Raw genomic sequence first — 25007 nt, 5'->3', positions numbered from 1 at the left:
GTGTGTAAGGGGTTGCAATTTTGGAGAGGATGGCCAGAGAAAATCATCCCTGAAATGATGACATTTGAGCAAAGATCTGAAGGCGGTAAGGGAATGAACCTAAAGATATGAGGAAGAACAGCATTCCAGGCAGAGGGAATAGCAAGTACCAAATTCCTGAGGTATAATCACTCTTGGTGTATTCAAGGAACAGCTAGGAGGCAGGTATGATTGGAGCAGTGAGTGAAGGAGAGTGTAGGAAGAGATTAAGCCAGTGAAGTAACAGGAAACTAGACTGGATAGGGCCCAGGAAGCTCATGTGAGGATTATATATATTATAGTTTTTTTCTATACTAAAATCCATTTTTCATCAATGTCATATTTTAGAATTGCTGTAGTACTTTTGCGGAGTATAGTCAAGCTCTTTTATTTATATAGATATAAAATTCCTCACCATACCTCAGGAAGGAGAAGCAAAAAGTTGGTTTAAAAAATGATTATATCTAAATAGGAGAATTGAATAACTGGGGAACAGGAGGAAGGAGGGAGACTTGCATCTTTCAAATCTTGTACCATGTCTATGTATTACCTAGTCAAAAAAAATAAAATAAAATAAATTGTCCTCACCTTTCTAGGCTCAACCTGTCTGAGTAAAGAATTTTCTCTTCAGAAGAACGTTGAAGAATAGGAAATGATGACAATGATGAGCTCACCAAATTAATATGATCACCTATTAAAAATGATATACAAATTACTTAATTAAGAAAAGCCTTCAAAGTCTTGAAACTAAAGTCACCTTATATTTGGAGAATTTTGGCACCATAAATATCTTATCTAGCAAGTATAGTTTCCATAGCTCTCCACATTTGAAATTAATTACTAAGTTGAATCTGTTTCTTTCCTTCTGAAACCTAAACTATGTGTTCCATGTATGCCAAATAATTTTTCCCTTGCCTTACAGATTGGTTAAAAGTACAGAACTACTCCAGTGCTATCTTTATCCCTTTGGAATCCTAACTCCTTGTCTTAAATTCTAACTCTCTATAACTAAAATGATTGTCCCTCATTACCAGATATATTTGGGCCAGTGCTATGACAGCCCTGCCAGATTCTGGATTTTGAAGGTATTTTAATGGAAGAATCTCCAAATGCTGACAAGGAGCTCACGGTAGTTTTCATTTCCAGCCCATATAGTTCTGTCACATTTGTTGTAGATGAGATGCATAGGAAATACACAAAAAGTAGTTTTGGATAGCAGATGTAAACCTCGCATCATCTCTTTCTTTGTATGTTCAGCCACTATTAGTAGAGAATATTGCCAAGATACCAAAGTGGATGTCAGTAAATCTAGTATTCTCATAGTTAGGGTCCACGGAGTATATGACACCCCTCTAAGGTTTATAGGCTGTTTGTTAGATGGTGTGCTTGCCATTATGTAGCCTTCAATCTAACAGACTGAAATTAATAAATACACATATGAAATTCATAAATAGAACAACATACATAAATGCAGAATAAAAAGAATACCTATTTGTAAATTTGCACATAAGTGTGTCTGGTTATTTTTTACTTAATGAAGGTGGTTACAGATGGGTTTGGGGGAAGGTGAATATTAAGATATTTTCTAAAGAACTAGAAGAATGTAAACGGTCAAGAAGGAACGATGAGAAGTTCCAGAAATGAGGTAAGATTTGAGTAATGGGTCAAATGTGACAGTTTGAATGCCAGAGGAAATCTACCATATTTTCCTCTATGAAAAGAAAATCTTCTGAGCAGCAACTGATGTTGAAATGCTTAAAGGCAGCAGTAAATATAATAGTAAAATAGAACCTGAGGTTACCACAGAATTCTGCTGATGAAACTAACAAAAAGATCAAAACCAAATCTAGAAAGCTAACCTACTTTTTGGGAGGTCACCAGACAATATAATGACAACTTAAAATCAAGTTCTATATAAATCATATTAAAAAGCTATAAGGCAATGGCATTTGCTAGCTTCCTCAGGTCTGCAAGGCATAAACTGAAGTATCTCAACCCTAGTTTCTTCAACAAAATATCAGTGCTCACATCCCACTTTTCTGAATATTATGAAATATCAAGATAATAATGATGTTCTAGAGCATAAGCATTCAGAATTGACATCATATTCACCAACAAACTGATTTTCTGGCATGACCATATGCTAGCAGGATACCTAAAAGCAACCACAAGTCAGTAAACTGATTTGGATATCAAGTCAAGATGGTTAAAAAAACAAAAACAAAACAAACAAAAAACAGTCTAAAGACTGACTGCAGTCTAAGAATTAACTAATTAAAGATTAACTGGTCAACTAAAGATAAAAGATTGAAAAACTCCAAGCAGCAGACAACCTCAATATCTCTTGTTAGCATTAGTCAGGTTTTGTGAATTATTTTGCTAAGGCTTCAAGGCAATCCTCAATTTTTAAGAGGCAAATTTAAACTTTACAAAACTTGAGATACAGATGCAATAATCAAAGATTAAATTTAATTTACACTCAGTGAATAAAGGAATTTTATCCTTAAACTTTCTAGCTCTTTTTATACACAGAAGTCATAATCAATATCAGCATAATGAACTTACTATCAATGTGATATACTGCTTACAATAAACAGAAAGCCATAAGAATGATTAGGGTAAAAGGCCTTAAATCTACCACACAACAAGATCTTCTAAATAACTGAGAACCAGAGAGATCCACAGTTAAAATATCCACATATATATGTGGGTATATAAACACCCACATGAAAACTACATTACTATGTGGCAAAATTTTCATTGTAACAGTTTGTTACTGTTTATTTCATTTTTCTTCCTTTTTGAGACACAGTCTTGCTCTGTCACCCAGGCTGGAATGCAGCGTGGCATGATTACTGCTCCCTGCAGCCTCAAACTCCCGGGCTCAAGTGATCCTCCTACCTCAGCCTCTCGAATAGCTGGGACTACAGGCATGTGCCACCACACCCAGCTAATTTACGTATTTTTTTACAGATGGGGTTTCATCTTATTGCCCATGTTCAAGATGGGGTCTTGAACTCCTGGGCTCAAGCAATCCACCCATCTTGGCCTCCCAAAGTGCTGGGATTACAGGTGTGAGCCATAGCAACCGGCCTGTTATTATTTATTTCTTATATTACTATTTAACTTACCAGATATGTAGCCCTTGTCTTCCCAATTAAATTTACAAGCTCCTTGGGTGATGAACCTCATTTTATATTCTTTATATTCTTGGTAAAATCTAAATTCAGTAGGCAATCAATAGACAAATTAATTGTTTTTCCAGTTTACTAAGACTTAATTGAAAATCTATTTTGTGTGTGTTATTTCTGTTTAAAAAAATCTCAATATAAATAGCATCTCAAAGTGTTAAGAAGTATAATGGTCTAAATTTGGTAAGAATGTTCATTGCACTGCATGCTAGATACACAGATGGCTGGATGGCTGGTTGGATATATGAATATATAGATGAGGAGATGGATGCATGGATGGATAAATGAACAGATGGGTGGATGGACAGACAGGTGGATGGACGGATGGCATAATACATATTGCCATATATGTGCGTCCATTCAGCCCTGTCTTTGAGATTGTTTTGGTAACGAAAATCTTAACTCTAGATTTTCCAGTGATTTATCATTATCTTAAGAACAAAGTATTGCCTCTTCCCTTCTACACACATATTTTAAAATTCCTAATTAAGGGATTTAATCAATAAGGTCAGGTTAACTGAAATTTTATTATATAGTAGTTCCTGCAATATATGGCACGTATAGAATCTCAAAGACACAGGGGTTAACTCTTAGTATTACAAGAAGCCTAAAAGAAATCACATATCAAGTTTTAAACTCACTAACTTAAATAAAATATCAAGTGTCTTTACTTTTGACTGAGAGTACCACTGGTTAATTTGTGTGGACAGGCTATCATATGTTTGATTAATTTTGAAAAATAAGAAATGGCTGAAATTAATTATCATGTTTGGGCATCAAGATAGTTTATTAGACAGACATCCCTAAGCTTTTCCTGATGAAGTGCTACTTATAATTTTTCCAAAATTTTCTGCCCTTGGAAGTAAAATTTGAGTACAAAAGTCAAGAAAATAATTAAGTTGTCTGGCCTTCTTTGCACGAAACTGCCTGGAACTATTGAGGGAGCACATTGAAAGCAACCAGGTACACATTTAAGACATTTTAAATGAGTATCCTGTCACAAAACCTAATTTTGAATAAATTTTTTAAATGAAAAACCAATTAGGTTTTTTTTCCCTAAAGAGTTAATTCATACTAAATGGGTCATTACTTATGTACAAAACTTTATTCATCTCTCAAGTTCACAAAATTCAATACATCCATACTATTTCCTCATTAGCAAATATCTAGTAACACTTTACCACTTAAATAAATTTGCCTGGCCAACCGTCCTCAAATCTGTTTACTAACTCCCTACTTTAACTCAAGAAAAGCTTAGTGAAAGTACTTAATTTTGATTCGTGATTTCGGGAAAACTTTTAAGATATTGTTACTAAAAATGTTAAGGAAATTCACAATGCAAGCATAAAAACTCTTGTTGAGGCTTCACATCTATAATTCTGTACCTAAAAGAGTGACTGGCATATAATACTTGCTTTATAAATATCTACTGAACTGAATCAAAGAAGGCAAAGATAGATGCTTCCTGAACTGTGGAATTGCAGTTAGGCTGATGTCATGTCCAGCAATTGGTCAAGACAAGAGTGTAGAATGTAGGAAAGAGAAAAGATATGTCAGATTAGATGGGTCCAAGAAGTTGGCCCAGAAATAAAAAGAGAGAGAAAATTACCCAATATTTAAAATCACCATATGTTCCCACAGTAATAACATGAACAACCTGGAAAGGTCTATATTGATCAGCCCTCTCATATAAACTCCTAAGAGGTAAAGGCAGTTTTGTATATGTGGATTCAGAAGTGTTTAACATGAGCACATTACACAAAGCTAATGGCTGTCAGCAACAAACCAAGATTCAAATGTGAAGGAAATTTTTCCTTGATTTGAAAAATATAACCAGATCATATGAGGCACTATTTGTCAAAGGATGACCCACAAACCATATACCTCAGAATCACTTGTGACATTATTAAAATGCACATTTCCAAATCCCACTCAAGACCTACAAAATCAGAATGGGGAAGATGGAGGGGGAGCACTAAGAATGTGCATTTGTAACAAGATCCCAAGTGATAGACACTAAAGTTTAAGGCCTTTAATATAAAATCTATAATTATATGTGATAGTAACAGGGAAAGATTGTTTCTTCTCTACTGCTGACTTTCCATTCTTTCCTTATTTCCTTAATATTTGTGTTCCCATACGCTTACTCTCTCTAATTAGCGACTTCCAAATACTGTTCTAATACAGTATCTGAAACATTCTTTTTCCATTCTCTAGTGTATAGCCCACCCTTAAAGGAAAATAATAACAGCTTTTTCCTATATTGGAAATAATCTACTATGCTATATATATACAACCAATGATTTTTTAAAAAATACCAAACCAATTTGGTCCCAGTGAACCATTTCATTTTAAATTCAAGTTTATTTGGACCTAGTAATTCAACATTATTAAACAGTTAATATTATTTAAAGATGATGAACCACATCTGATCTCTACTCACTGACAATACCTTGCCTACTTGAGTAGTTTCTTTCAAGGTCATGTTGTAAAAGTCTACCGGGGAATGACGATGTGTCTTTATTTAGCTTGAATTCAACCTGAAAAACATTATTAAAGAAAAAAATATTTGGAGGCAAATTTAACACTAAGCAATGAAGATAATAAAAAATAACATATAATAACTGATACACATGGTACAGTGTGGATGAACCTTGAAAACATCATGCTAAGTCAAAGAAAACTGACACAAAATACCACATAGGCAAATCCATAGAGATGCAAAGCATATTTGTGGCTTCTAGGCATTTAAGGGAAGCAGGGAATGAAAAGTAACTGCTTAATGGCTATAGGGATTCCACTTGGAATGATGAAAAAATTCTGGAACTAGATAGAGGTGATGACTGCACCTCTATCATTGTATTTTACCACGCACAAAATCAGGGTCAATTTTATGAGGTCAGATAAAAGATACTCCAAGCTGAGACACTTCCAATCCCTCCATGCTCTCACCACAAATACAATGATTAAAAGAACCATTTGCTACAAAAAAAAGCACACAATATAAATAAAATGCTGTTGAAAAACATCACTGTTTTGATCATTATAATCCCTTTAAATGTCCTATTATAACATAATACAATTGTATATTTAAGTCTTCTAAGAAGGGTTTTCACTTGATCTAAAACTGATCTAAAATAATTATCTGGTAGGAGGAATGAGAAAAAAAAACCCAAAACAACTTCTTATGATTAGCCACAAAAAAACCCAAATATGTACCCTGAATAAATTAAGATGCTTCTAATGTATCCACACTATAAACATTATGTTGCCATTTGCATTATATCCTTAGGAATTATATGACCTGAAGGTATTTTCTCTGAATAGATGTCCACACAAGAGAAAGTGAATGGTTTAGAAAAAATGTTTAGATGAGGCACACAGTCCCTAGAAACATTATAATGGTGGGAAAGGATTTGTCCAGAGAAATCAATTAGGAAAGCTCTGGAGGGTATCCATTATGCTCGATTACAATAAAGAATATTTTTAAATTAATCTAACTGATGCTTGAGATGATCAAATGATCTATTTTCCGAGTGTTCACTATTTTCATATTCATACATAATGTCATCAACAGCTGCCTCCTTGACTAACAATGTCCTTCCATTTACCTTCCTCATGCCTTTTTTTACCCTTCTTCATGCTGTTATGTGTGAACTCTGCCCTTCACTTTAGAGTTCTTCCAGTGATGCCTATTTAATAACTTTTTAGGAAACACCTGAATTGTGATGGTTAGAGGTTTCCAACATGGTCAAAGGAGGAAAAATCATGTTGTGTCTTGAGACATAGTGTGTAGAAAGTAGGTGAGTATAAATGCTGAGGTGAGACAGAAGGAAAAGAGAAACATGTTTATCTCAAAATCTCAAAAATTAAATCAAAAGCCAGAAATTCTATAAATGCTAGAGACATTATGGGCAAATAGTCTGGGGGAAAAAAATCTCATATTCATATTGTAACTTCTAAATAACATTAAGTCTAACATGTGTCCACTGCTAACCTATTTTTTTCTTCCCTGATTTTAAATGGGATGTGTGGATATGCCCTCCCAATTACCATTTTATCTAAGGTGTCATCAGTAGTAAGACATACCATTATTTTACCCTCTACTAAGAAAGAATTAAACTATGACATGCCATCAATTTTAAGAAGGCTCCTGATTTCAGAAATATGTAAGTATCACTGGGTGCGGTGGCTGTCGCCTGTAATCCCAGCACTTTGCCAGGCCAAGGCAGGTGGATCGCTTCAGCTCAGGAGCTCGAGAACAGCCTGGGCAACATGGCGAAACCTGTCTCTGCAAAAAATACAAAAATATTAGCCAGGCTTGGTGGCAGGTACCTGTGGTCCCAGCTACTCAGGAGGCTGAGGTAGGAGGATCACTTGAGCCTGGGAGGCAGAGGTTGCAGTGAGCCAAAATTGTGCCCCAGCGCCCCAGCCTGGGTGACAGAGCTAGACCCTGTCTCAAGGAAAAAAAAAAAAAAAGTGTAAATGTCAAAACACACACACACACACACACACACAAACCTTACCTTTTGTAATCAATAAAATAACACTAAGTTTTTTAAAGAGGGCTATTTTGGCTTTATGTAGGCAGAAAGTAAGAACTAGCTTTAAACTGGAAATCAAAGTAAATCTACTTAAATTTTTCAGTTTAGAATCTACTCTTAAATCATGCTGCTATTTGTGTAGAAAATAAAACAATCTTCTATTTAAAGGCCAACCTTCTTAAATCTTACTTTGTTTTTTTCAGGAAGCGATGATGTTTGAATAACCAGATGAAGCCCACAGTTCACCTGAAATGTAAAAATTAAACCATAAAATTTGCTCTTCATACACAAACACATATTTCCAAAAAAAAAGGTACACATAAAAATATAACAAAAAATTAGAACAGAATGCTCGATTTCTGTTTCTGGTAAATGATCTTGTTCTGAGGATTTGCTGAAAACAATAAAATCACATCTAAGAATTAAAAGGTTTCACTGATTTATTTTCCAAAATGTCGGCAGCAATTTAACCCTCTAGTTAGTACTCAGGCTTTCAACATTTGCCATTCAGGTCTAAATAAATATCTCAATGGGACAGGTGAAAGAGGTGGGACTCCCTAATGATAAATTATCTTCACAGTCAAAAGGAAAAGAAAAGAAAAAGGAATTGACTGGCCAAAGGAATTTAAATAAACCCGAGCCTTTCACAGCAGACCAGCTCCACCTTCTGGGGAGCCCAGATCCTGGACAAGACTTTGAGTACCTATCATACAATATTAAATTGTGCCTTGGTCCAGCCCACGAACCTCAAACGCCGGCCAGACAATAGCTTGAGCAGACCCAGCGGCCCCGGTCCCAATAATACAGCCCATCTCCTAGGACAAAGACGCCAGTCAGAAAGAGTACCAATGGGAAGAAAGAGAAAGTAGAAGGCCCAGCTTACGTTGTTCGCAGCCCGGCCAGAAACAGAGCGATATTTCCCAGGAATCATGATAGGAGACAGTCCAGGTTCTCTGTTAGATCTGCCTTCGAAGTGACGCTACAGCAGAGATTCAAAGAGACCCGAAAGAGGTCATCTCCCAGGCAACCGGCTCAGGGTTACCATGGAAACGGCCATTTCCGGTCTGGACCTCTCCCGAATCCATAGGGCCACGCAGTTGTTGTAGCTTCTGGTTGTATTCGTGAGAGCCCAGTGCGTCACCACTTCCTCGTTCTATTTTTCCGGCCTCATAAAAACAGAGCGGGAGTATTGGGAGGAGGATAAGCTTGGGAAGAGCCTGGCCACATTGGTGGCTATGACAACCACCACTTCCGGTCCGTTCCTCTTTACGGCCTACCTCAGCGCTGCCCGCGCGAAATTTGTATCCCTCTGCTTGTGTCCACCTGCTCCTGGGGAGCAGTGCAGGGAGGAGGAGGAGGAAGACATCGAAGAGCCCTCCCATTGGGGGCCCCAGATCGCCACTTCCGGTGGCCAGAGGTAGGCAAGGAAACGATCCCGACCCAGAGGGGACAGGTGAGGAGGAGAGGACGTGCCTCGCTGAGGCAGCTGCGAGGAGCGTGCCCAAGGGCGAAGGTCCAGGGAGCCCGGCTCCCGCGCACCGAAGACGGCCGCCATGCCGGCCCGTTGTGTGGCCGCCCACTGCGGCAACACCACCAAGTCTGGGAAGTCGCTGTTCCGCTTCCCCAAAGACCGGGCCGTGCGGCTGCTCTGGGACCGCTTCGTGCGGGGCTGCCGCGCCGACTGGTACGGAGGCAATGACCGCTCGGTCATCTGCTCTGACCACTTTGCCCCAGCCTGTTTTGACGTCTCTTCGGTTATCCAGAAGAACCTGCGCTTCTCCCAGCGCCTGAGGCTAGTGGCAGGCGCCGTGCCCACCCTGCACCGAGTGCCCGCCCCGGCATCTAAGGGGGAAGAGGAGAGAGACCAAGCAGGCCGCCCGGACACGGGAGGAGAGCTCCAGGCAGCCAGGCATTCTGAGACTGTCCCAGATGCAGTCTCCTGTACACGTCCACGAGCTGGGAAGCAGGCTGCGGCTTCACAGGTAAAGAGAGACCACCGAGGGTTTTGGAAGGACCCCTGGACTCTGACTGGGCTCCTCCACTTAGTGTCACCTTGGGAAAAGCACCTCATCTCCAAAGTTCCTGTTTTCTAATCTGCAAATTTAGGAGTGTACTTTAGAGGTGATCTCCAAGGTCCCATTTAGCACTAACACTTTGGAATTAAGTAACCCAGTTAATTCCTTCTAACTGCTCCTCCCCAAAAAACACACACACACACACAGCCTTGTCCTGCAGATTACTGAGTTGCTTTCACTCCCGCTCCAGGGTTTTTAAATAGAAAGCGTTTAATTTGAGCAAATCTCCAGGATTGGGGTGCTTGAAACTGTGTTTGCATAACATTACATAAACTTGAGGAAAGTCCCTTATTTGTGTCACAGATGATGGGGCGAAGGAGATGTGGAGCTACAGATGAAGATGGAGCTTGCTAATAAATCCCTTCCCACCCCTAAACTTCCTTTTGACTGTTACTAGCTCTAGCTGCCTTTAAGTTCAGTATCCCTGGTGAGCTGAATTTCCCCATCTTGCTCTCTTCTGCCTACTTTTCTGTTCCTTCTAAACATTGTTTGCACTTATTTTGCATCTGGTTACTACTACCTTCTTCCCCACTTACCATTTTAAAGAAAACTTTCCAGCCTTCCTTGTGATAAATTTCAGCCTTACCACCATGACACAGATTAAATTATAGCAAGAGGTTAGTAATTTCCTCAGGAGTTTGTAATCCTTACTTAGGTCCAGTTGCCAGACCAACACTCTTTCTGCAGTACTAACCTGCTTCCTACATTGGGGTGGGTGTTTAAGACCCTTTAATGGCATCCTGCAATTATTAAGATAAAGAACAAAATTATTAACCCAATTTACATGGTCCCGCATGCTTTTTCCCCCTGCATACCACACTAGCCCTATCCAAGGCCACTGTCCCTGTTGCTCACCGTGTACCATCATGCTGACCTTTCAGTTCTTGGACATACTATATTACTTCCTACCAACAAGACTTGCTCAGTTGTTCTATGTATTATAATATCCTGGAACTATGCCCCCCCCCCCACTCCCATCACTACCGATTAAGCCTTTTTCCCTTAAAAGTCAGCTAAACATCTTTCCCCTTGATCACTTAGTTCTATGTACTCTCATTCTTCGTGTACTTCATGTGATTCAATAGTACAGATACTTCAGTAGCACTTACCGTAATTGCCATGAAATAATTGTGTAGTTTGCTTAATATTTGTTTCTCGCATTAGAATGTAAGCTCCATGAGAGCTAGGATCATGTCTGATTTCTTTGCCATTGTATTGCAGTGCCTAAAACAATATTTTCAAATTTAAGTAGTTGAATAAAAATTTATGGAATGATTACATGATTATAAGAACAATTTTTTTGCATTATAATTGAATTTTCAATTATCTGCCAGTTTCCCTCCTCACCAAGCTGTATATCTGTCAAGATAGCTGTCCTTTCCTTGAACCATCTGTCTACCATCACCACCTATACAAACTTTGCCCAAACATGTACATCCATGTACATATATATGTGTATAGCAAGAGAGATAAATACTAAACATGTGCCCCACACATCCCCCTACACCATTTTTCTTCTTCATAATTATACAACCTAACCAAAAACTTGGAGAAGAAAAGCCAAGCTAGTCCAACAACCAAAGTCTTTATAACCCATCAAAACTAACCATTGGGAAACAGATCCAGCATACATAATAAATCTGTTTTCCATTTAGTAAGTGTAACCAGCCAACATTTATAACAATCCATAGTACATTAATATACTTGCTGAATTACGAGAAAAATGCGTGAGTTCTAAAATAGTCACTTTAAAAGTATATAAGGTTAAAAAAAAAAAAAAAGATTTTGAGTTAATAGCAATAAATGTTCAGCCTGGTCTGGATAGAGAACCCTAATCACATCGCTAAAAAATTGGCTTGTCTATCTGACTTCTTCCCCCACCCAGTGTTTTTCTTCCTAATCCCAGGACTAGCTGTCTACAAATCATATTTCCAGTCATTCTACAACATTTATTGAGGAGCTATTGTAGTCACTGTTCTGGGTGCTTGGTGCTATATATAGATAAATACAAATGTGAATGTTAAATATCCTTGGGGGCTTCAGAAAAGATAAGACACCACTTCCAAGGAAAGAAAGGGACTTGATTATTGTTTTCCCTTAACTGTTAATTGTGCATTCTTTTTTTAAAAACCCAACTGAATTTTTTAAGTTGTTTACTTGAACTATAGCAAATACACAGAAAAGTGAACAAATCTTAAGTGGACAAGTATTAAATTATCATAAACTGAACATGTATAACCACAACCCAGGTCAGAGAAACAGAACATTGCTAGCACCCCAGGAGTCACTATATCCATATTATTGCATATAACAGTAGTTCATTTTCATTGTTATGTAGTATTCCATTGTATGACTATACCAAAATTTATCTGTCTATTGTTGAACATTTGGGTTGTTACCCATTGGGAATATCATAAGTAATACTACTATAAACTCTCTTGTACATGTCTTTTGGTCCACATGTGCACACATTTCTGAGGAAATCTACCTAGAATTGCTGGATCATAGTATTAAACTTCAGTAGATAATACCAAATAGTTTTCTAAAATACTTGTACAAATTTACACTTCTACCAGAAGTATGATAGTTTCCATTGTTCCACATTCTTGCCCATATGTGGGATTTCTAGTCTTTCACATCTGAGTCCATTTGCAGAGTGGGTAGTAGTGTTTTTGTTTTTCATCCCCTGATTACTGATGAAATTAGTAAGGAAATACCTTTTCAAATATTAATTGGATATTTGGGTAGCTTTCAGTGACATGCCCTTTTAAATCTAGCCCATTTTTCTGTTGGATCGTCTGGCTTTTCTTGTTGATTTAGAATTTTTAATAGATTCTACCTCGAAGTCCTTTTTCAGTTAAATGTTATCATTTCCCACTGTGGGTTGCCTCTTGGTTCTTAATAATGTCTTTTGATGTACTGAAGTTCTTAATTCTGATGTAGTTCAAATTACCAATAATTTTCTTTATGCTTAATACTTAAAACATTCTACTATGCTGTTTGTAATAAACTTTGTTGTTTTTACTTTTTATATTTAGATCTAATTCAGAATTGATTTTTGTGTTTGGTGTGAGGTAGGATTTAAGTTTCATTTTTCCCAACATTGATACCCATTTGACTCAGCATCTTTTACTGAAACTACTAGCATTTCTTCTTGGCCTTGCAATGTCAACTTTGTCATAAATCAAGTGCCCTTTATATGCATAGGTCTGTTTCCACATACTTTATTCTGTTTCACTTATCTGTTTGCCTGTCTTAGCAAAAATATCACAGTGTCTTATATAGCTTTATTAAGAATTAATATCCAATTTATTAATACCTCTTGTTCATATTTGTGGATATTTTGACTATGTTGGGCTCTTTAGATTTCTACATACATTTCAGAATTGGTTTGTCAATTTTCACAAATTATGTACTAGGATTTTGATTATGACTCCATGGAATTCATAAATGAATGTGGGAATAAATGGCATATTGACAATATTGATTCTTCTAATCCATGAACGCATATCTCCATTTATTTGGGTTTTTTAATTTCTCTTAAAAGTTACTCATGGTATTTGATATAGAGGTCTTATATATCTTTCATTAGATTTATTCACAGCTATTTGATTTTGCTACTATAAGTGGTATTTTAAATTTTATAATCTATAAGTATATATTGATAAATTAATTTTTATTGAACTTGTATCCAAAAATCTTGTTAAACTCACTTATTAATTTCAATAGTTTATAAATTCTCTTGAATTTTATACATGTACAAAAATATCATCTGAAAAAAGTGTTTGATGTTCGTGTTTTTATTTCATATTCTTCCTGTTGCACTGGCTTGAACTTCCAGTACAGTGTGGGGAACAGAAGAGGTGAGGGGAATCCTTTTCTCATTCCTAATTTCAGAGGAAAAACCTTTAATATTTCCCCATTTGATACGATTTTTACTATACTTTTTTATAGCTCTCTTTGTAATAAAAAGAAATGTTCCCCTTTATTCCTAGTTTAAATTATAAATAATGGTGAATTTTATCAAATGGTTGTTCTGAATCTATTAAGGATAACATTTTTATTATGTTAATATAGTAAATTATAGTAAATTATATCGCTTGATTTTAAAATATAGAATCAAACTTCCATGGCTAAAATAAACTCAACTTGGTCAAAGTGCTTTATTCCTTTCCCATATTGCTTAATAAAATATTAACTAAAATAAAATATTTAGGATTTTTGTATCGGTGTGCATGAGTGAAACTGGTCTACAGTTATTTTCTTTCTTGGAATGCCTTTCTCAGGTTTGGTATGAAGATTATGCCAACAGATTTGGAATTGTTCTCTCTTTTTTCATTCTCTGGAGTGTTTATATAAAATGCCATTATATATGCATTAATAAATTTGGTATTAATATTTGGTAGAACTCATTGATAAGACAGGAGTTTTCCTTTTGGAAAGGTTTTTTATGATGGATTCAATTGCTTTGTTATAATATTATTCAGAGTTCTTTTGTTTATCCATATTGATAAATAGTATTTTGTTTATCCATTTTGATAAATAGTGTTTTTTAATTTGTCTGTTCCATCTAAATTTTTAAATGTATTGACACAAAACCTTCATGATAATCTTGTATTTGAAAAAATTCTGTTTGAGCGAAGTAATTTTTGCTTTTTCATTTTTTCTTGATCAGCTTCACCAGATGGGTTATTGATTTTTTTTTTTTTCTTTTTTAGACAGAGGCTCACTCTGTCACACAGGCTAGGGTGCAGTGGCTCAATCTCGGCTCGCTACAACCTTTGCCACCAGGGTTCAAGCAATTCTCCTGTCTCAGCCTCCCGAGTAGCTGGGATTACAGGTGCCTGCCACCATTTCTGGCTAATTTTTGTATTTTTAGTAGAGATGGAGTTTCACCATCTTGGCCAGGCTGGTCTCAAACTACTGACCTCCAGTGATCCACCTGCCTCAGCCTCCCAAAGTGCTGGGATTACAGGCGTGAGCCACCGCGCCCCACCAGTTTATCGATTTTTATTAGTTTTTTCAGAGAAGAAACTTTGCCTTGTTGATCTTCTTTCTAGAATTTTTTTTCATTTATTTCACTTATTTATTATTCCCTTCCTCTACATTTTAAAATTTTGTCCACTGCTCTGTTTTTAACTTCTTACGAAGTTAAATTATATCATTGATTTTCAGAATTTTTATGGTGAATGGTAAATGGCGCAGCTAAGTTTCACAAGCTGATTTCCCAAATGTAGAATTCAGTAGAATGGTGTTGATAGAGGAAAACCTGGGTCCTGAGAGGGGGATATGTTCGAGATATTTTGTGGAATACTTTTTGCATGATATTAATAAATCCAACCTAAATTAAGCCCAATTAATTTTTTTATCCTAATATGTGCATTGAAGATTGTAAGTCCCCACCTAACATGGCTTTACTGAATCTTACAAGTTTTAGGTATGGAGTATTTTTATTATTATTTAGTACAAATTATCTAATTTCCATCGTGATTGTATATTTTATTTGAGGGTTAATTAGAAGTATATTTTTTAATTGCCATATCTCTGGGCATTTTTTAGTTAAATTTTTGCAATAGATTTCTAGGTCAATTACACTACTGCCAGAGAAACTACAATATATGGACTTACTCTTTTGAAATTTGTTGAAACTTGTAACATGCCCAAAATAGTTTTTTAAATGTTCCATATGTACTTGAGATGAATGTGCGTACTGCACTTGGATAGTGTTCCGCTATGTCTATTAATCATATTTAAATTTCCTATATCCTTTTGGAATTTTTATCTTATTCAATTAATTACTAAGAAAGTGATGTTGCAATCTTCCACTGCGATTTTGAATTTACATATTAATCTTCAAATTCTACCCATTTTGTGGTCTATATCTTGAAGTTATTAGGTTATTAGCAATGTTATTAGGTATGTATATATTTTGAATCAAACTTGCATGGCTATGTTACTAGGTATATAGTGCTAATATAGCAACACCAGGTTTCTTTAACTTAGTGTTTGCATAGTACATCTGTTTCCATCCTTCTACTTTCAGTCTTTTCTGTGTTGTCCTTAAAAGTTTAGGCATGGCCGGGCACGGTGGCTCACGCCTGTAATCCCAGCACTTTGGCAGGCCAAGGCGGGAGGATCACGAGGTCAGGAGATCGAGACCATCCTGGCTAACATGGTGAAACCCCGTCTCTACTAAAAATGCAAAGAATTAGCCGGGCGTGGCGGCGGGCGCCTGTAGTCCCAGCTACTTGGGAGGCTGAGGCAGGAGAATGGCGTGAACCCAGGAGGCGGAGCTTGCAGTGAGCCGAGATCGCGCCACTGCACTCCAGCCTGGGCGACTGAGCGAGACTCCGTCTCAAAAGAAAAAAAAAAAAAGTTTAGGCATTATTCTGTCTTATGGTTACTCCATTGAAGAGAATGTATCTTTTTTCCTCTGACTGCTGTTAAGTTTTTCTCTTCATTTTCCAGTTTTACTGTAGTGTGCATAGGTTTGGTTTCTGTTGTTTTTATTTTGATAAATAGAAAAGGTTTATAGTACTTTTGCAAAACCATGACTTAATGCCTTTTATCCATTTTGATAAATTCTCAGCTGTTATTTGTTCAAATACTGTGTCTGCCCCATTTTATGTTATACTCTGAAATCTTATCCCCTATGTCTATTATGACATTTTCTGTATTTTCTGTTTTCCTTTTGTCTCTTTCTGCCTCATTCTAGATATTTTCTTTTGACTCATGTCCTAGTGGATTAATACATGCTTGGAAATTCTGCCTCTAAGCTTTTAATCTGAAGAAGCAATCAGATATCTACGTAGGAGATTTATGTTCAAATATTTCTAGTAATACGGATTGTTTTAATAAATTGTAGTATATCTGTATAATACATTCCTATGTGGCAATAAAAATTATGATGTAGAATATTTAATAACATAGAAAGATGATATATAAAATAAGTGGCAAAACTAGGTTATAAAGCATTATATTATCTCAATTTTTAAAAATACACAGAAAAAGACAAAAAACATCAAAATATAAAGTTTTAGCTATGGATTATGAGATTATGACAAATTTTTAGTTTATTTTTGCTTCTCTGTATGATGCAAATTTTTGCAGTAAAAAATGTATTATTGTTATAAAGGGAACAAAAGTTATTTTTCAAACCCTGATTAAATTTCTAAAACTCGATTTTATCCAGAATACACCTCTTTGTAAAGAAATATGTGCTTATTCTGGACTTTGACAATGCTTGACTTAGACGTAGATATAACTAGTGAAAATTGGTCATGATTTTTTAAACATGGAGATAAACCCTTTAAATAAGAATCATGTTACAAAGGGACTCTTCACAAAAATTTCTTTACAAAGTATCTTTTTTTTTTTTTTTTTTTTTTTTCCTGTGTGTGGGTATGTGTGTGTTTGAAACAGAGTCTCACTCTGTTACCCAGGCTGGAGTGCAGTGGTGTGATCTCTGCTCACTGCAACAACCTCTGCCTCCCGGTTTGAAGCAGTTATTGTGCCTCAGCCTCCCAAGTAGCTGATGTGCCACCACACCAGCTAATTTTTGTATTTTAGTAGAGATGGGGTTTCACCATGTTGGCCAGGCTGATCTCGAAATCCTGACCTCAAGTAATCCACATGCCTCCGCCTCTCGAAGTGCTGGGAGGCATGAGCTACTGTGCCTGGCCACAAAGTTTCTTTAACTTGGGTATCAATAGCCTGGGCCTATGGTACAGCCACCAAAGACACCTACTAAAATATTTTTTCAGTGGTTTGAAGGCAGCTGCCACTACTGCTAAACACTTTAATTTTGTTTTCATTTCTCTATCACTTATTTTCTCTCCTCCCAGGCCCTCTTGACTTTTCCAGATATTTCTTACCCTCTTCCACATAATCTGTAGGTACCCTGTCTTATATTACCTTTTACATATCAAAACCCTCCCTCTTTCTACCTCTGACCCATATTACTTCCCCCACAAATCAAATTTCACCGCCTGGCACAATGGCACACGCCTGTAATCCCAGCACTTTGGGAGGCTGAGGCAGGCGGATCACCTGCGGTCAGAAGTTTGAGACCAGCCTGGTCACCATGGTGAAACATTATCTCTACTAAAAATACAAAAAATTAGCCAGGCATGGTGGCAGGCACCTGTAATCCCAGCTACTTGGGAGGCTGAGGCACGAGAATTGCTTGAACCCAGGGGGTGGATGTTGCAGTGAACCAAGATCATGCCTCTGCACTCCAGCCTGGGTGACAGACGGAGACCCCTGTCTCCAAAAAAAAAAAAAAAGGAAAAGAAAAGAAAAAAATCCATTTCACAATGTAATTTTTCTCAGCAAAGTATTAAAAGTCATTTATCTTATTAAAGGAGTCCTCTATAAAGTATAAAGAACAAATGATTAGGTTTTCTAGAATAATATGACTGCTAAGATATCAAATTAGTTAATACTAATAATATTATCTCGGCTGGGCGCGGTGCCTCACGCCCATAATCCTAACACTTTGGGAGGCCGAGGCGGGTGGATCACCTGAGGTCAGGAGTTCGAGACCAGCCTGACTAACATGGTGAAACCGTGATTCTACTAAAAATACAAAAAAATTAGCTAGCCATGGTGGCACCTGCCTGTAATCCCAGCTACTTGGGAAGCTGAGACAGGAGAATCAATTGAACCTGGGAGGCGGAGATTGCAGTGAGCTGAGATCGCACCATTGTACTCCAGCTTGGACAACAAGAGCAAAACTCTGTCTCAAAAAATAAAAAAAGTATTATCTCTTCTAGCTGTTGATTTAAGAAAAAAATAATTAGTTGTAAGCAAATAGCTTATACATTCTGGCTGACCAGAGTTCATGATTTATAAGTGGAAAAAAGACAGTATGGCAGAATTCATGAAAGCTTGGACTATAGATTCACCTTGCCTAGGTTCAAGTATCAGCCTTACTAATATGTGACTGAAAATTTTCAGCTATACTCTTTTACTACTTGTAACTTTTGAAAGATAAAACCCTATAAGGTAAACTTTAATATATTTCTCCTCCGATTTATATTTTTAGATTACGTGTGAAAATGAAGTTGTGCAAACCCAACCCCATGCTGATAATCCATCTAATACTGTCACTTCAGTACCTACTCACTGTGAAGAAGGCCCAGTGCATAAAAGTACACAAATTTCTTTGAAAAGGCCCCGTCACCGTAGTGTGGGTATGTTTTGACTCTTCAATGGATTAAGCAATTGAATCGATCTTTTGTATATTAAAGATATATGAAAAGCAAAGTCTAACTCATAGGTACTTATGCTTATTCTCTTTCAGGTATTCAAGCCAAAGTGAAAGCGTTTGGAAAAAGACTGTGTAATGCAACTACTCAGACAGATGAATTGTGGTCTAGAGCTTCCTCTCTCTTTGACATTTACTCCAGTGATTCAGAAACAGATACAGACTGGGATATCAAGAGTGAACAGAGTGATTTGTCTTATATAGCTGTACAGGTGAAAGAAGAAACATGTTAAAAACTCAACATCAAATGCTCTGATGTGCTATAGATTTTCAAATCTTTACTCACATAATTATCTCTTTGCTATTATAAATCTTTCACCTCAAGATAATTTGACAGTTGAGTATCAGCAAAATTTGTTTAGCTCTAAGGCAAAATTTGCTTGCTTGCCAACACAATGAAGATAATCCCTATCCACAAACATGCCTATTCTCTACTTTCACCTTTTTTTTTTCTTTCTTTTAATCCTTTTGGTAGAAATCAGATTACAAAGCAAAACCACAATATCAACAACATTTCCTAATCAAAATTAAGCATTGAATATTTATTTAAGCTTAGTTCAGAAGCAGTGCTCCTACGGGACTTGACATTTGCTAGTTAGAATGTCACTACTCTTCTAAATAATTTGAAGGTATAGAGCAATAACACAGTAACAGTGAGCACAGCCAAGCCTGACACTACTAAATGATTTGGTAGTGAAGCCAGGACATCTACCCTTGACTATTTTTTATGTTATTTACTTATTAGTTTGTCCATTTGTAACATATATGGATCTGTCCTATGAGCATTTCTGATGAATCTATGGTTCTTACAGAAATTTTTCAAAGGGAATCAATTTAGAGATAGAGTTTTCATATACTTACATTAACTTATTAATGAAATCTGTTTGCATCAGTGCTTACTGCAACACATTAATTAGCTTGATTAATTTAGATTAGAATCATTAACATCATGAAAAAAAAAATACTACATTTCTAATGTATTCCCATTGCAGGTGTTAGGTTTTTTTTCGTCGACACTTCTCTTTTGAATTCTACATTTGAGAAATAAACATGGAAATATTAGCTGCCCCATCTGCCATTCACCAGGAAAAATTTCTATGGCAATTTTGGACCATGAAGTAAACTGTTACAATAGTTTCTGAGAACCATACTATAACTTTGATCTTCCATTGAGAATAACAAAAATAAATATCCATTTTACACCTCATATGTCTTCTTAGTTCTGGATGATTAGAAGAATTTGCATGTATTTTTATCCTAGAAGGTTTAAATAATACATCAAAGTTATTTTCTTCCAAATCTAATTTTATGTCTGCTTTAATTTGAATAGTGTAATTTTAATTTTAAGGAAAATAAAATAAAATATTAATAGGAGTTGTGAGCCTGAACAATGATTGTGTAAAAACATAGCATTATTATTACTTTCATTATTGTTATTGCTATTTTGACTTGAATTTGAGATGACTGTTTTTTGTTTGTTTGCTTGTTTGTTTGAGAGACAGGGTCTTGTTCTGTTGCCTAGGCTGGAATGCAGTGGTGCAATCATAGCTCATTGTAACCTCAAACTCCTGGGCTCAGATGATCCTCCCACCTCAGTCTCCCAAGCACCTTGGACTATAGGTGTGCGCCACCATACCCAGCTAATTTGTGTTTTAAATTTTTTGTAAAGATGGGGTCTCACTACGTTGCCCAGGCTGGTCTCAAACTCCTGGCCTCAAGCAATCCTGCCACTCGGTCTCCCAGAGTGCTGGGATTACAGGCATGAGTCACTGGACCTGGCCTGTTTTAAGAGAGCATTATGTTTTAAAATGAATCATATAAATCTTCTGAAGCTAAATACCATCAATAAGTACCCTTTGAGCTTTGAAATAGCCTATCTCCTTAATTCAAACCATAATGAAGTTACATGCCCATTTGTCCCCAAATTTCACTGCCACGAATCTACTTCATTTCTACATGTTAAACAGTTTTGACAGCCATGTCAACACTGTTTTTTCACTCTTCACTTAGTTTCCTTCTTCTACCAATTGAGTATTTGTACTTGATTTGTTGATTTACATGATTTCATAATTTATTGTGTAATGTTTCACTGCCCTACACAGTAAAAGGAAATACTGGCTTTATTTTAAATGACATATAAGGAACTCATACTTTATATTATACTGTTTGATTTTTGCACAAATAATTTTAATTTATTTTGTTGCTAGATCAGTTTAGTTGGGAGGAAAATTTAGATTTACCTTAGTACTTCCCATCTCATTCTTCATTTATTTATTCATAAGTATTTATCAAACATATACTCTATGCCGGACAACTGTTCACTAAGGATACATTGGTGATTAAGACAAAGATTCTGGCCTCTTGGTGCTTACCTTTTAGTGGGGGAGCCAGACAATTAACAAGAAAACGAATGAATAATTTCAGATAGTGATTAGTGCTTTGAAGAAGATAAAGTAGAAGATGTTAATTGAGGTGGGGGGAGAGGTTTGTTGAGCTGTTTTTGATAGGGTAATCAGAAAAGACCTCTCTAAGGAGAGCATGTATGATCAGAGACCTGGATATCAGAAGGAGTGACCATGCAATGATCTGAGGGAAGAGAATTCCAGGTGATAGGAATAGCGGTTGCTCTGGTGTGTTTGAGGAACAGTAAGAAGACTAGGGTGGCTAGAGATAATGAACGAGGCAAAGAATGGTAAGAGATGAAGTTGGAGTGGTATATAGGACCAGACCATGTTACGGTATCAGAGGCTGCAATCAGGAATTTTTATTCTGGGCTTAAATTCTATTTTAAATGTGTTCTTATGACTGGTTTAATTATCTGCCAGTATTTATTTCTTAAACTTACTTGAAAACACATGAAAAATCATTGGACTTCGGCCGGGCGAGGTGGCTCAAGCCTGTAATCCCAGCACTTTGGGAGGCTGAGACGGGCAGATCACGAGGTCAGGAGATCCAGACCATCCTGGTTAACATGGTGAAACCCCGTCTCTACTAAAAAATACGAAAAACTAGCCGGGCGAGGTGGCGGACGCCTGTAGTCCCAGCTACTCGGGAGGCTGAGGCAGGAGAATGGCGTAAACCCAGGAGGCGGAGCTTGCAGTGAGCTGAGATCTGGCCACTGCACTCCAGCCTGGAAGACAGAGCGAGACTCCGTCTCAAAAAAAAAAAAAAAGAAAAAAAAAGAAAAATCATTGGGCTTCAGGTGAGAGATGAGGGACATGTCAAGAGTATGTGAACGTAAATCTTATTCAGTCAAAAATATTCCTCTGTGGGACTTCTGGAAAGCTGCAGTCTTATTGGCCTGAGGAATCAGAGGTAGGAATTCAGTGCTGCCAGAGTGAAAAGTGATGGGGCAAGTCATGGCAAAGAGGAAACCCAGAGGGGAGGAGGCCCCAAATCTCTTATAAACTCCACCCAAACCTCTGACTAATCATGAGCTATGCCTGTGTTGTGACCTCTGGGGGCCCAGCATAAAACAACAGGTGCAAGTCTTAGCATCACAGTGGAAATAGAGTTTGGAGTTTGAGTCCAGCCAAGTTAACCAGCTGTTACAACAAAATTCAAGTGTTTAGGAAGAAGATAACAATTTGTCATCCAAAATGTCCTGTATAAGATATAAAATTACTAGTCATGTGAAGAAATTAGGAAGTGTGACCTAATATCAAGACAGAAAGGAATCATAGAAACCAACCCAAAGATGACCAGAAGTTGGAATTGGTAGACAAGAACTTTAAAGCAGTTATTATAAATATATTCCAAGAGGAAAATGTAATCACAATGAAGAGATAGGAGGAATCTCAACAGAGAAATGGAAACTAAAAAAAGAACCAAATGGAAATTCTAGAACTAAAGCAGACAAGCTATTGAAACTGGCACAGGGAGAAACAGAAAGTCTGAAGTGCCTGTATCTGTTAAAGGAATTGAATTTGCAATTATAATCCTTTCCACAAAGAAAACTCTAGGCCCAGAAGACTTCACTTTTAAATTCTATCAAATAACATAAGAAAGAATACCAACCTTATACAAGCTCTTCTAAGAGAAAAGGACTAGAGAACACTTTCCATCTCATGAGTTCAGCATTAACCTATTACCAAAACTAGGCAAAGGCATTGCAAGAAAAGAAATTATAAACCAACATCCCTTGTGAAGTTATATGTGTATCTTAACGAACTATTAGCAAACATATCCTGCAATATATTTTAGAAATAATATATCACATCTAAGTAGAGTTTAGCTCAGCCACACAAGGTTGGTTTCACATTCAGCAACCAATCAACGTAATTCACCATATTAAGAGAACGAAAGAGAAAAATCGTGTCACCTTCATCTTACTAGATTTAAAAAACATTTGACAAAAGTCAACATCTATTCATGATAAAACCTACCAACAAACTAAGAATAGAAAGGAATTTACTTTCTTCACCTAATAGCAGCCATGAATATATGCCACTAATATCCATAGGTAATGTTCCCTTACAAGCTTTATCCCTACATCAAGAAAAAGGTAAGGATGTCCATTCTTCAACACTTTTATTCAACATCATACTGAAGATCCTAGTCGGTGCAATAAAGGCAAAGGGAAAAAAAGGAAAGAAGGCAGAAAGGAAGAAAGATGGAAAAACAAAATGCATAGATGTTTAAAAGGAGGAAATAAAGTTGTCCTTTTTTTAGAAATGATATGATTATGTACATAGAACCTCCTAAGAAATCTATTTAAAAGCTACTAGAACCAGTAAGTGAGTTTAGCAAATCAAATGTGCAAAAATCAACTTTATTTCTATATGCTAGCAATGAACAGTTGGAAAGTGAGATAAAAAACCAGTTTCATTTACAATATGGAAAATGCAGAGTTTAAAATAACAAAGTGTTGGAGGGCAATAGCAACTGGAACTCTCCTACATTGCTGGTAATAATATAAAAATACTACAAGCACTTTGAAAAACAATGTGGCAAACTTTCATGAAGGTAACATACCCATATCATTCCACCAAACAATTTCACTCCTGGGTACTTTCCCAAGAGAAAATACATGTCCACACAAAGACTTTTACACAAATGCTCATAAGAACCGAAGTCTGAAAACTCAAATGTCCATCAACAGGTGAGTGGATAAGGAAATTGAAGTATAACCAAATAATGATCTCTTAGAAATAAAACAAACATATGCAAAACAATCTGGATGAATTTTGAAAGCATTATGCTGAGTGAAAAAAATCCAGGTACAAATAAAAGTACACATTCTATATTTCTATTTGTATAAAATTCTAGAAAAGAAAAAATCAAATCTATAGTGACAGAAAGGAACCCATCAGTGGTTGCTTGGGACTAGGGCAGGGGGACATTCCCTGCAAGAGTATGCAAGGAAATGTTTAGGGCAGATGGAATGTTTTATACCCTAATGTGATAAGGGTTACATTAACACATGAATTGTATTAATAGTTGTATGTAAATTATACCTTCATAAAGCATGTTAAAGAAAAAGCAATACACTATTATTTTGCCAAATGACTAGTTCAAGCAATAAAATCTGTAGTTTCTTAAGGTAGGCTTCACAAAATAGGTGAAATTGTAATGGTCCTTTAAGGAGAGGGAGGATATAAATATGCTTTAAAAACCAACACAAAGAACTGAAGGCACAGAAAAAGTCAATAGAGACATGGATGCTTAAAAAGCAAAGGATGAGTGAGAAGGGGGGTGGCATCATTAGACTGAAGATTTACAAGGGAGTTCTGAAAGATTCAGACCGACAAGCAGAATGTTGCCAGAACAAGAGGAACGGCCTTTAACCTTTGGGCACCGAATGAACTTTTCAGATTTGGAGGCAGGAAAGTATGTCAGGCAAATGAATCTGGAGGATAGTGCAGGAAGAATTGGAATGGATTAAATTTGTTGGAGGTGACATGCCTTTGCA

General features: G+C 36.6%; 2 protein-coding genes across 14 annotated transcripts in view; one reads left to right on the top strand and one right to left on the bottom strand.

Moving 5' to 3' along the window:
* LRRC49 (leucine rich repeat containing 49) overlaps positions 1 to 8747 on the bottom strand; it is a 170041-nt gene extending 161294 nt beyond the window's left edge. For 5 of the 11 annotated variants that reach the window (XM_005559947.5, XM_005559950.5, XM_065548128.2 and 2 more), the window contains exons 1-4: positions 8637 to 8747; positions 7943 to 7999; positions 5662 to 5749; positions 607 to 709 (exon numbers count right to left, since the gene is read on the bottom strand). In XM_005559947.5, the coding sequence (XP_005560004.1) occupies positions 607 to 709; positions 5662 to 5749; positions 7943 to 7999; positions 8637 to 8684 (296 nt within the window). In that variant the 5' untranslated portion in view covers positions 8685 to 8747. The remainder of the gene's footprint in view (positions 1 to 606; positions 710 to 5661; positions 5750 to 7942; positions 8000 to 8636) is intronic. The other 6 variants (XM_073996156.1, XM_073996158.1, XM_073996154.1 and 3 more) reach the window with 5 other exon arrangements.
* Positions 8748 to 9047: 300 nt separating this feature from the next.
* THAP10 (THAP domain containing 10) lies at positions 9048 to 20470 on the top strand. 3 transcript variants are annotated; one of them, XM_005559951.5, is made up of 3 exons: positions 9048 to 9735; positions 18875 to 19022; positions 19133 to 20470. In XM_005559951.5, the coding sequence occupies exons 1-3, from the start codon at positions 9307 to 9309 to the stop codon at positions 19327 to 19329; spliced, it is 774 nt and encodes a 257-aa protein (XP_005560008.1). In that variant the 5' UTR covers positions 9048 to 9306; the 3' UTR covers positions 19330 to 20470. The 3 variants fall into 3 exon arrangements, with proteins under 3 accessions (XP_005560008.1, XP_065404202.1, XP_073852260.1); XM_065548130.2 differs by lacking the exons at positions 18875 to 19022; positions 19133 to 20470 and adding an exon at positions 14547 to 14800; XM_073996159.1 differs by lacking the exons at positions 18875 to 19022; positions 19133 to 20470 and adding an exon at positions 10132 to 11104.
* Positions 20471 to 25007: the final 4537 nt, after the last annotated feature.

The sequence above is a fragment of the Macaca fascicularis genome, chromosome 7 (assembly GCF_037993035.2).
Source record: "Macaca fascicularis isolate 582-1 chromosome 7, T2T-MFA8v1.1".
Taxonomy (NCBI): domain Eukaryota; kingdom Metazoa; phylum Chordata; class Mammalia; order Primates; family Cercopithecidae; genus Macaca; species Macaca fascicularis.
The sequence above is the reverse complement of the archived record's forward strand: the minus strand, read 5'-3'. Positions and strand labels throughout refer to the sequence as shown.

Bases quoted from the DNA above. Each gene is read 5' to 3' on its own strand.
- THAP10 (XM_005559951.5), top strand. From the start codon at position 9,307: ATGCCGGCCCGTTGTGTGGCCGCCCACTGCGGCAACACCACCAAGTCT. The intron at 9,736-18,874 runs GTAAAGAGAGAC...TTATATTTTTAG, and splicing joins AGCAGGCTGCGGCTTCACAG to ATTACGTGTGAAAATGAAGT. The intron at 19,023-19,132 runs GTATGTTTTGAC...ATTCTCTTTCAG, and splicing joins GCCCCGTCACCGTAGTGTGG to GTATTCAAGCCAAAGTGAAA.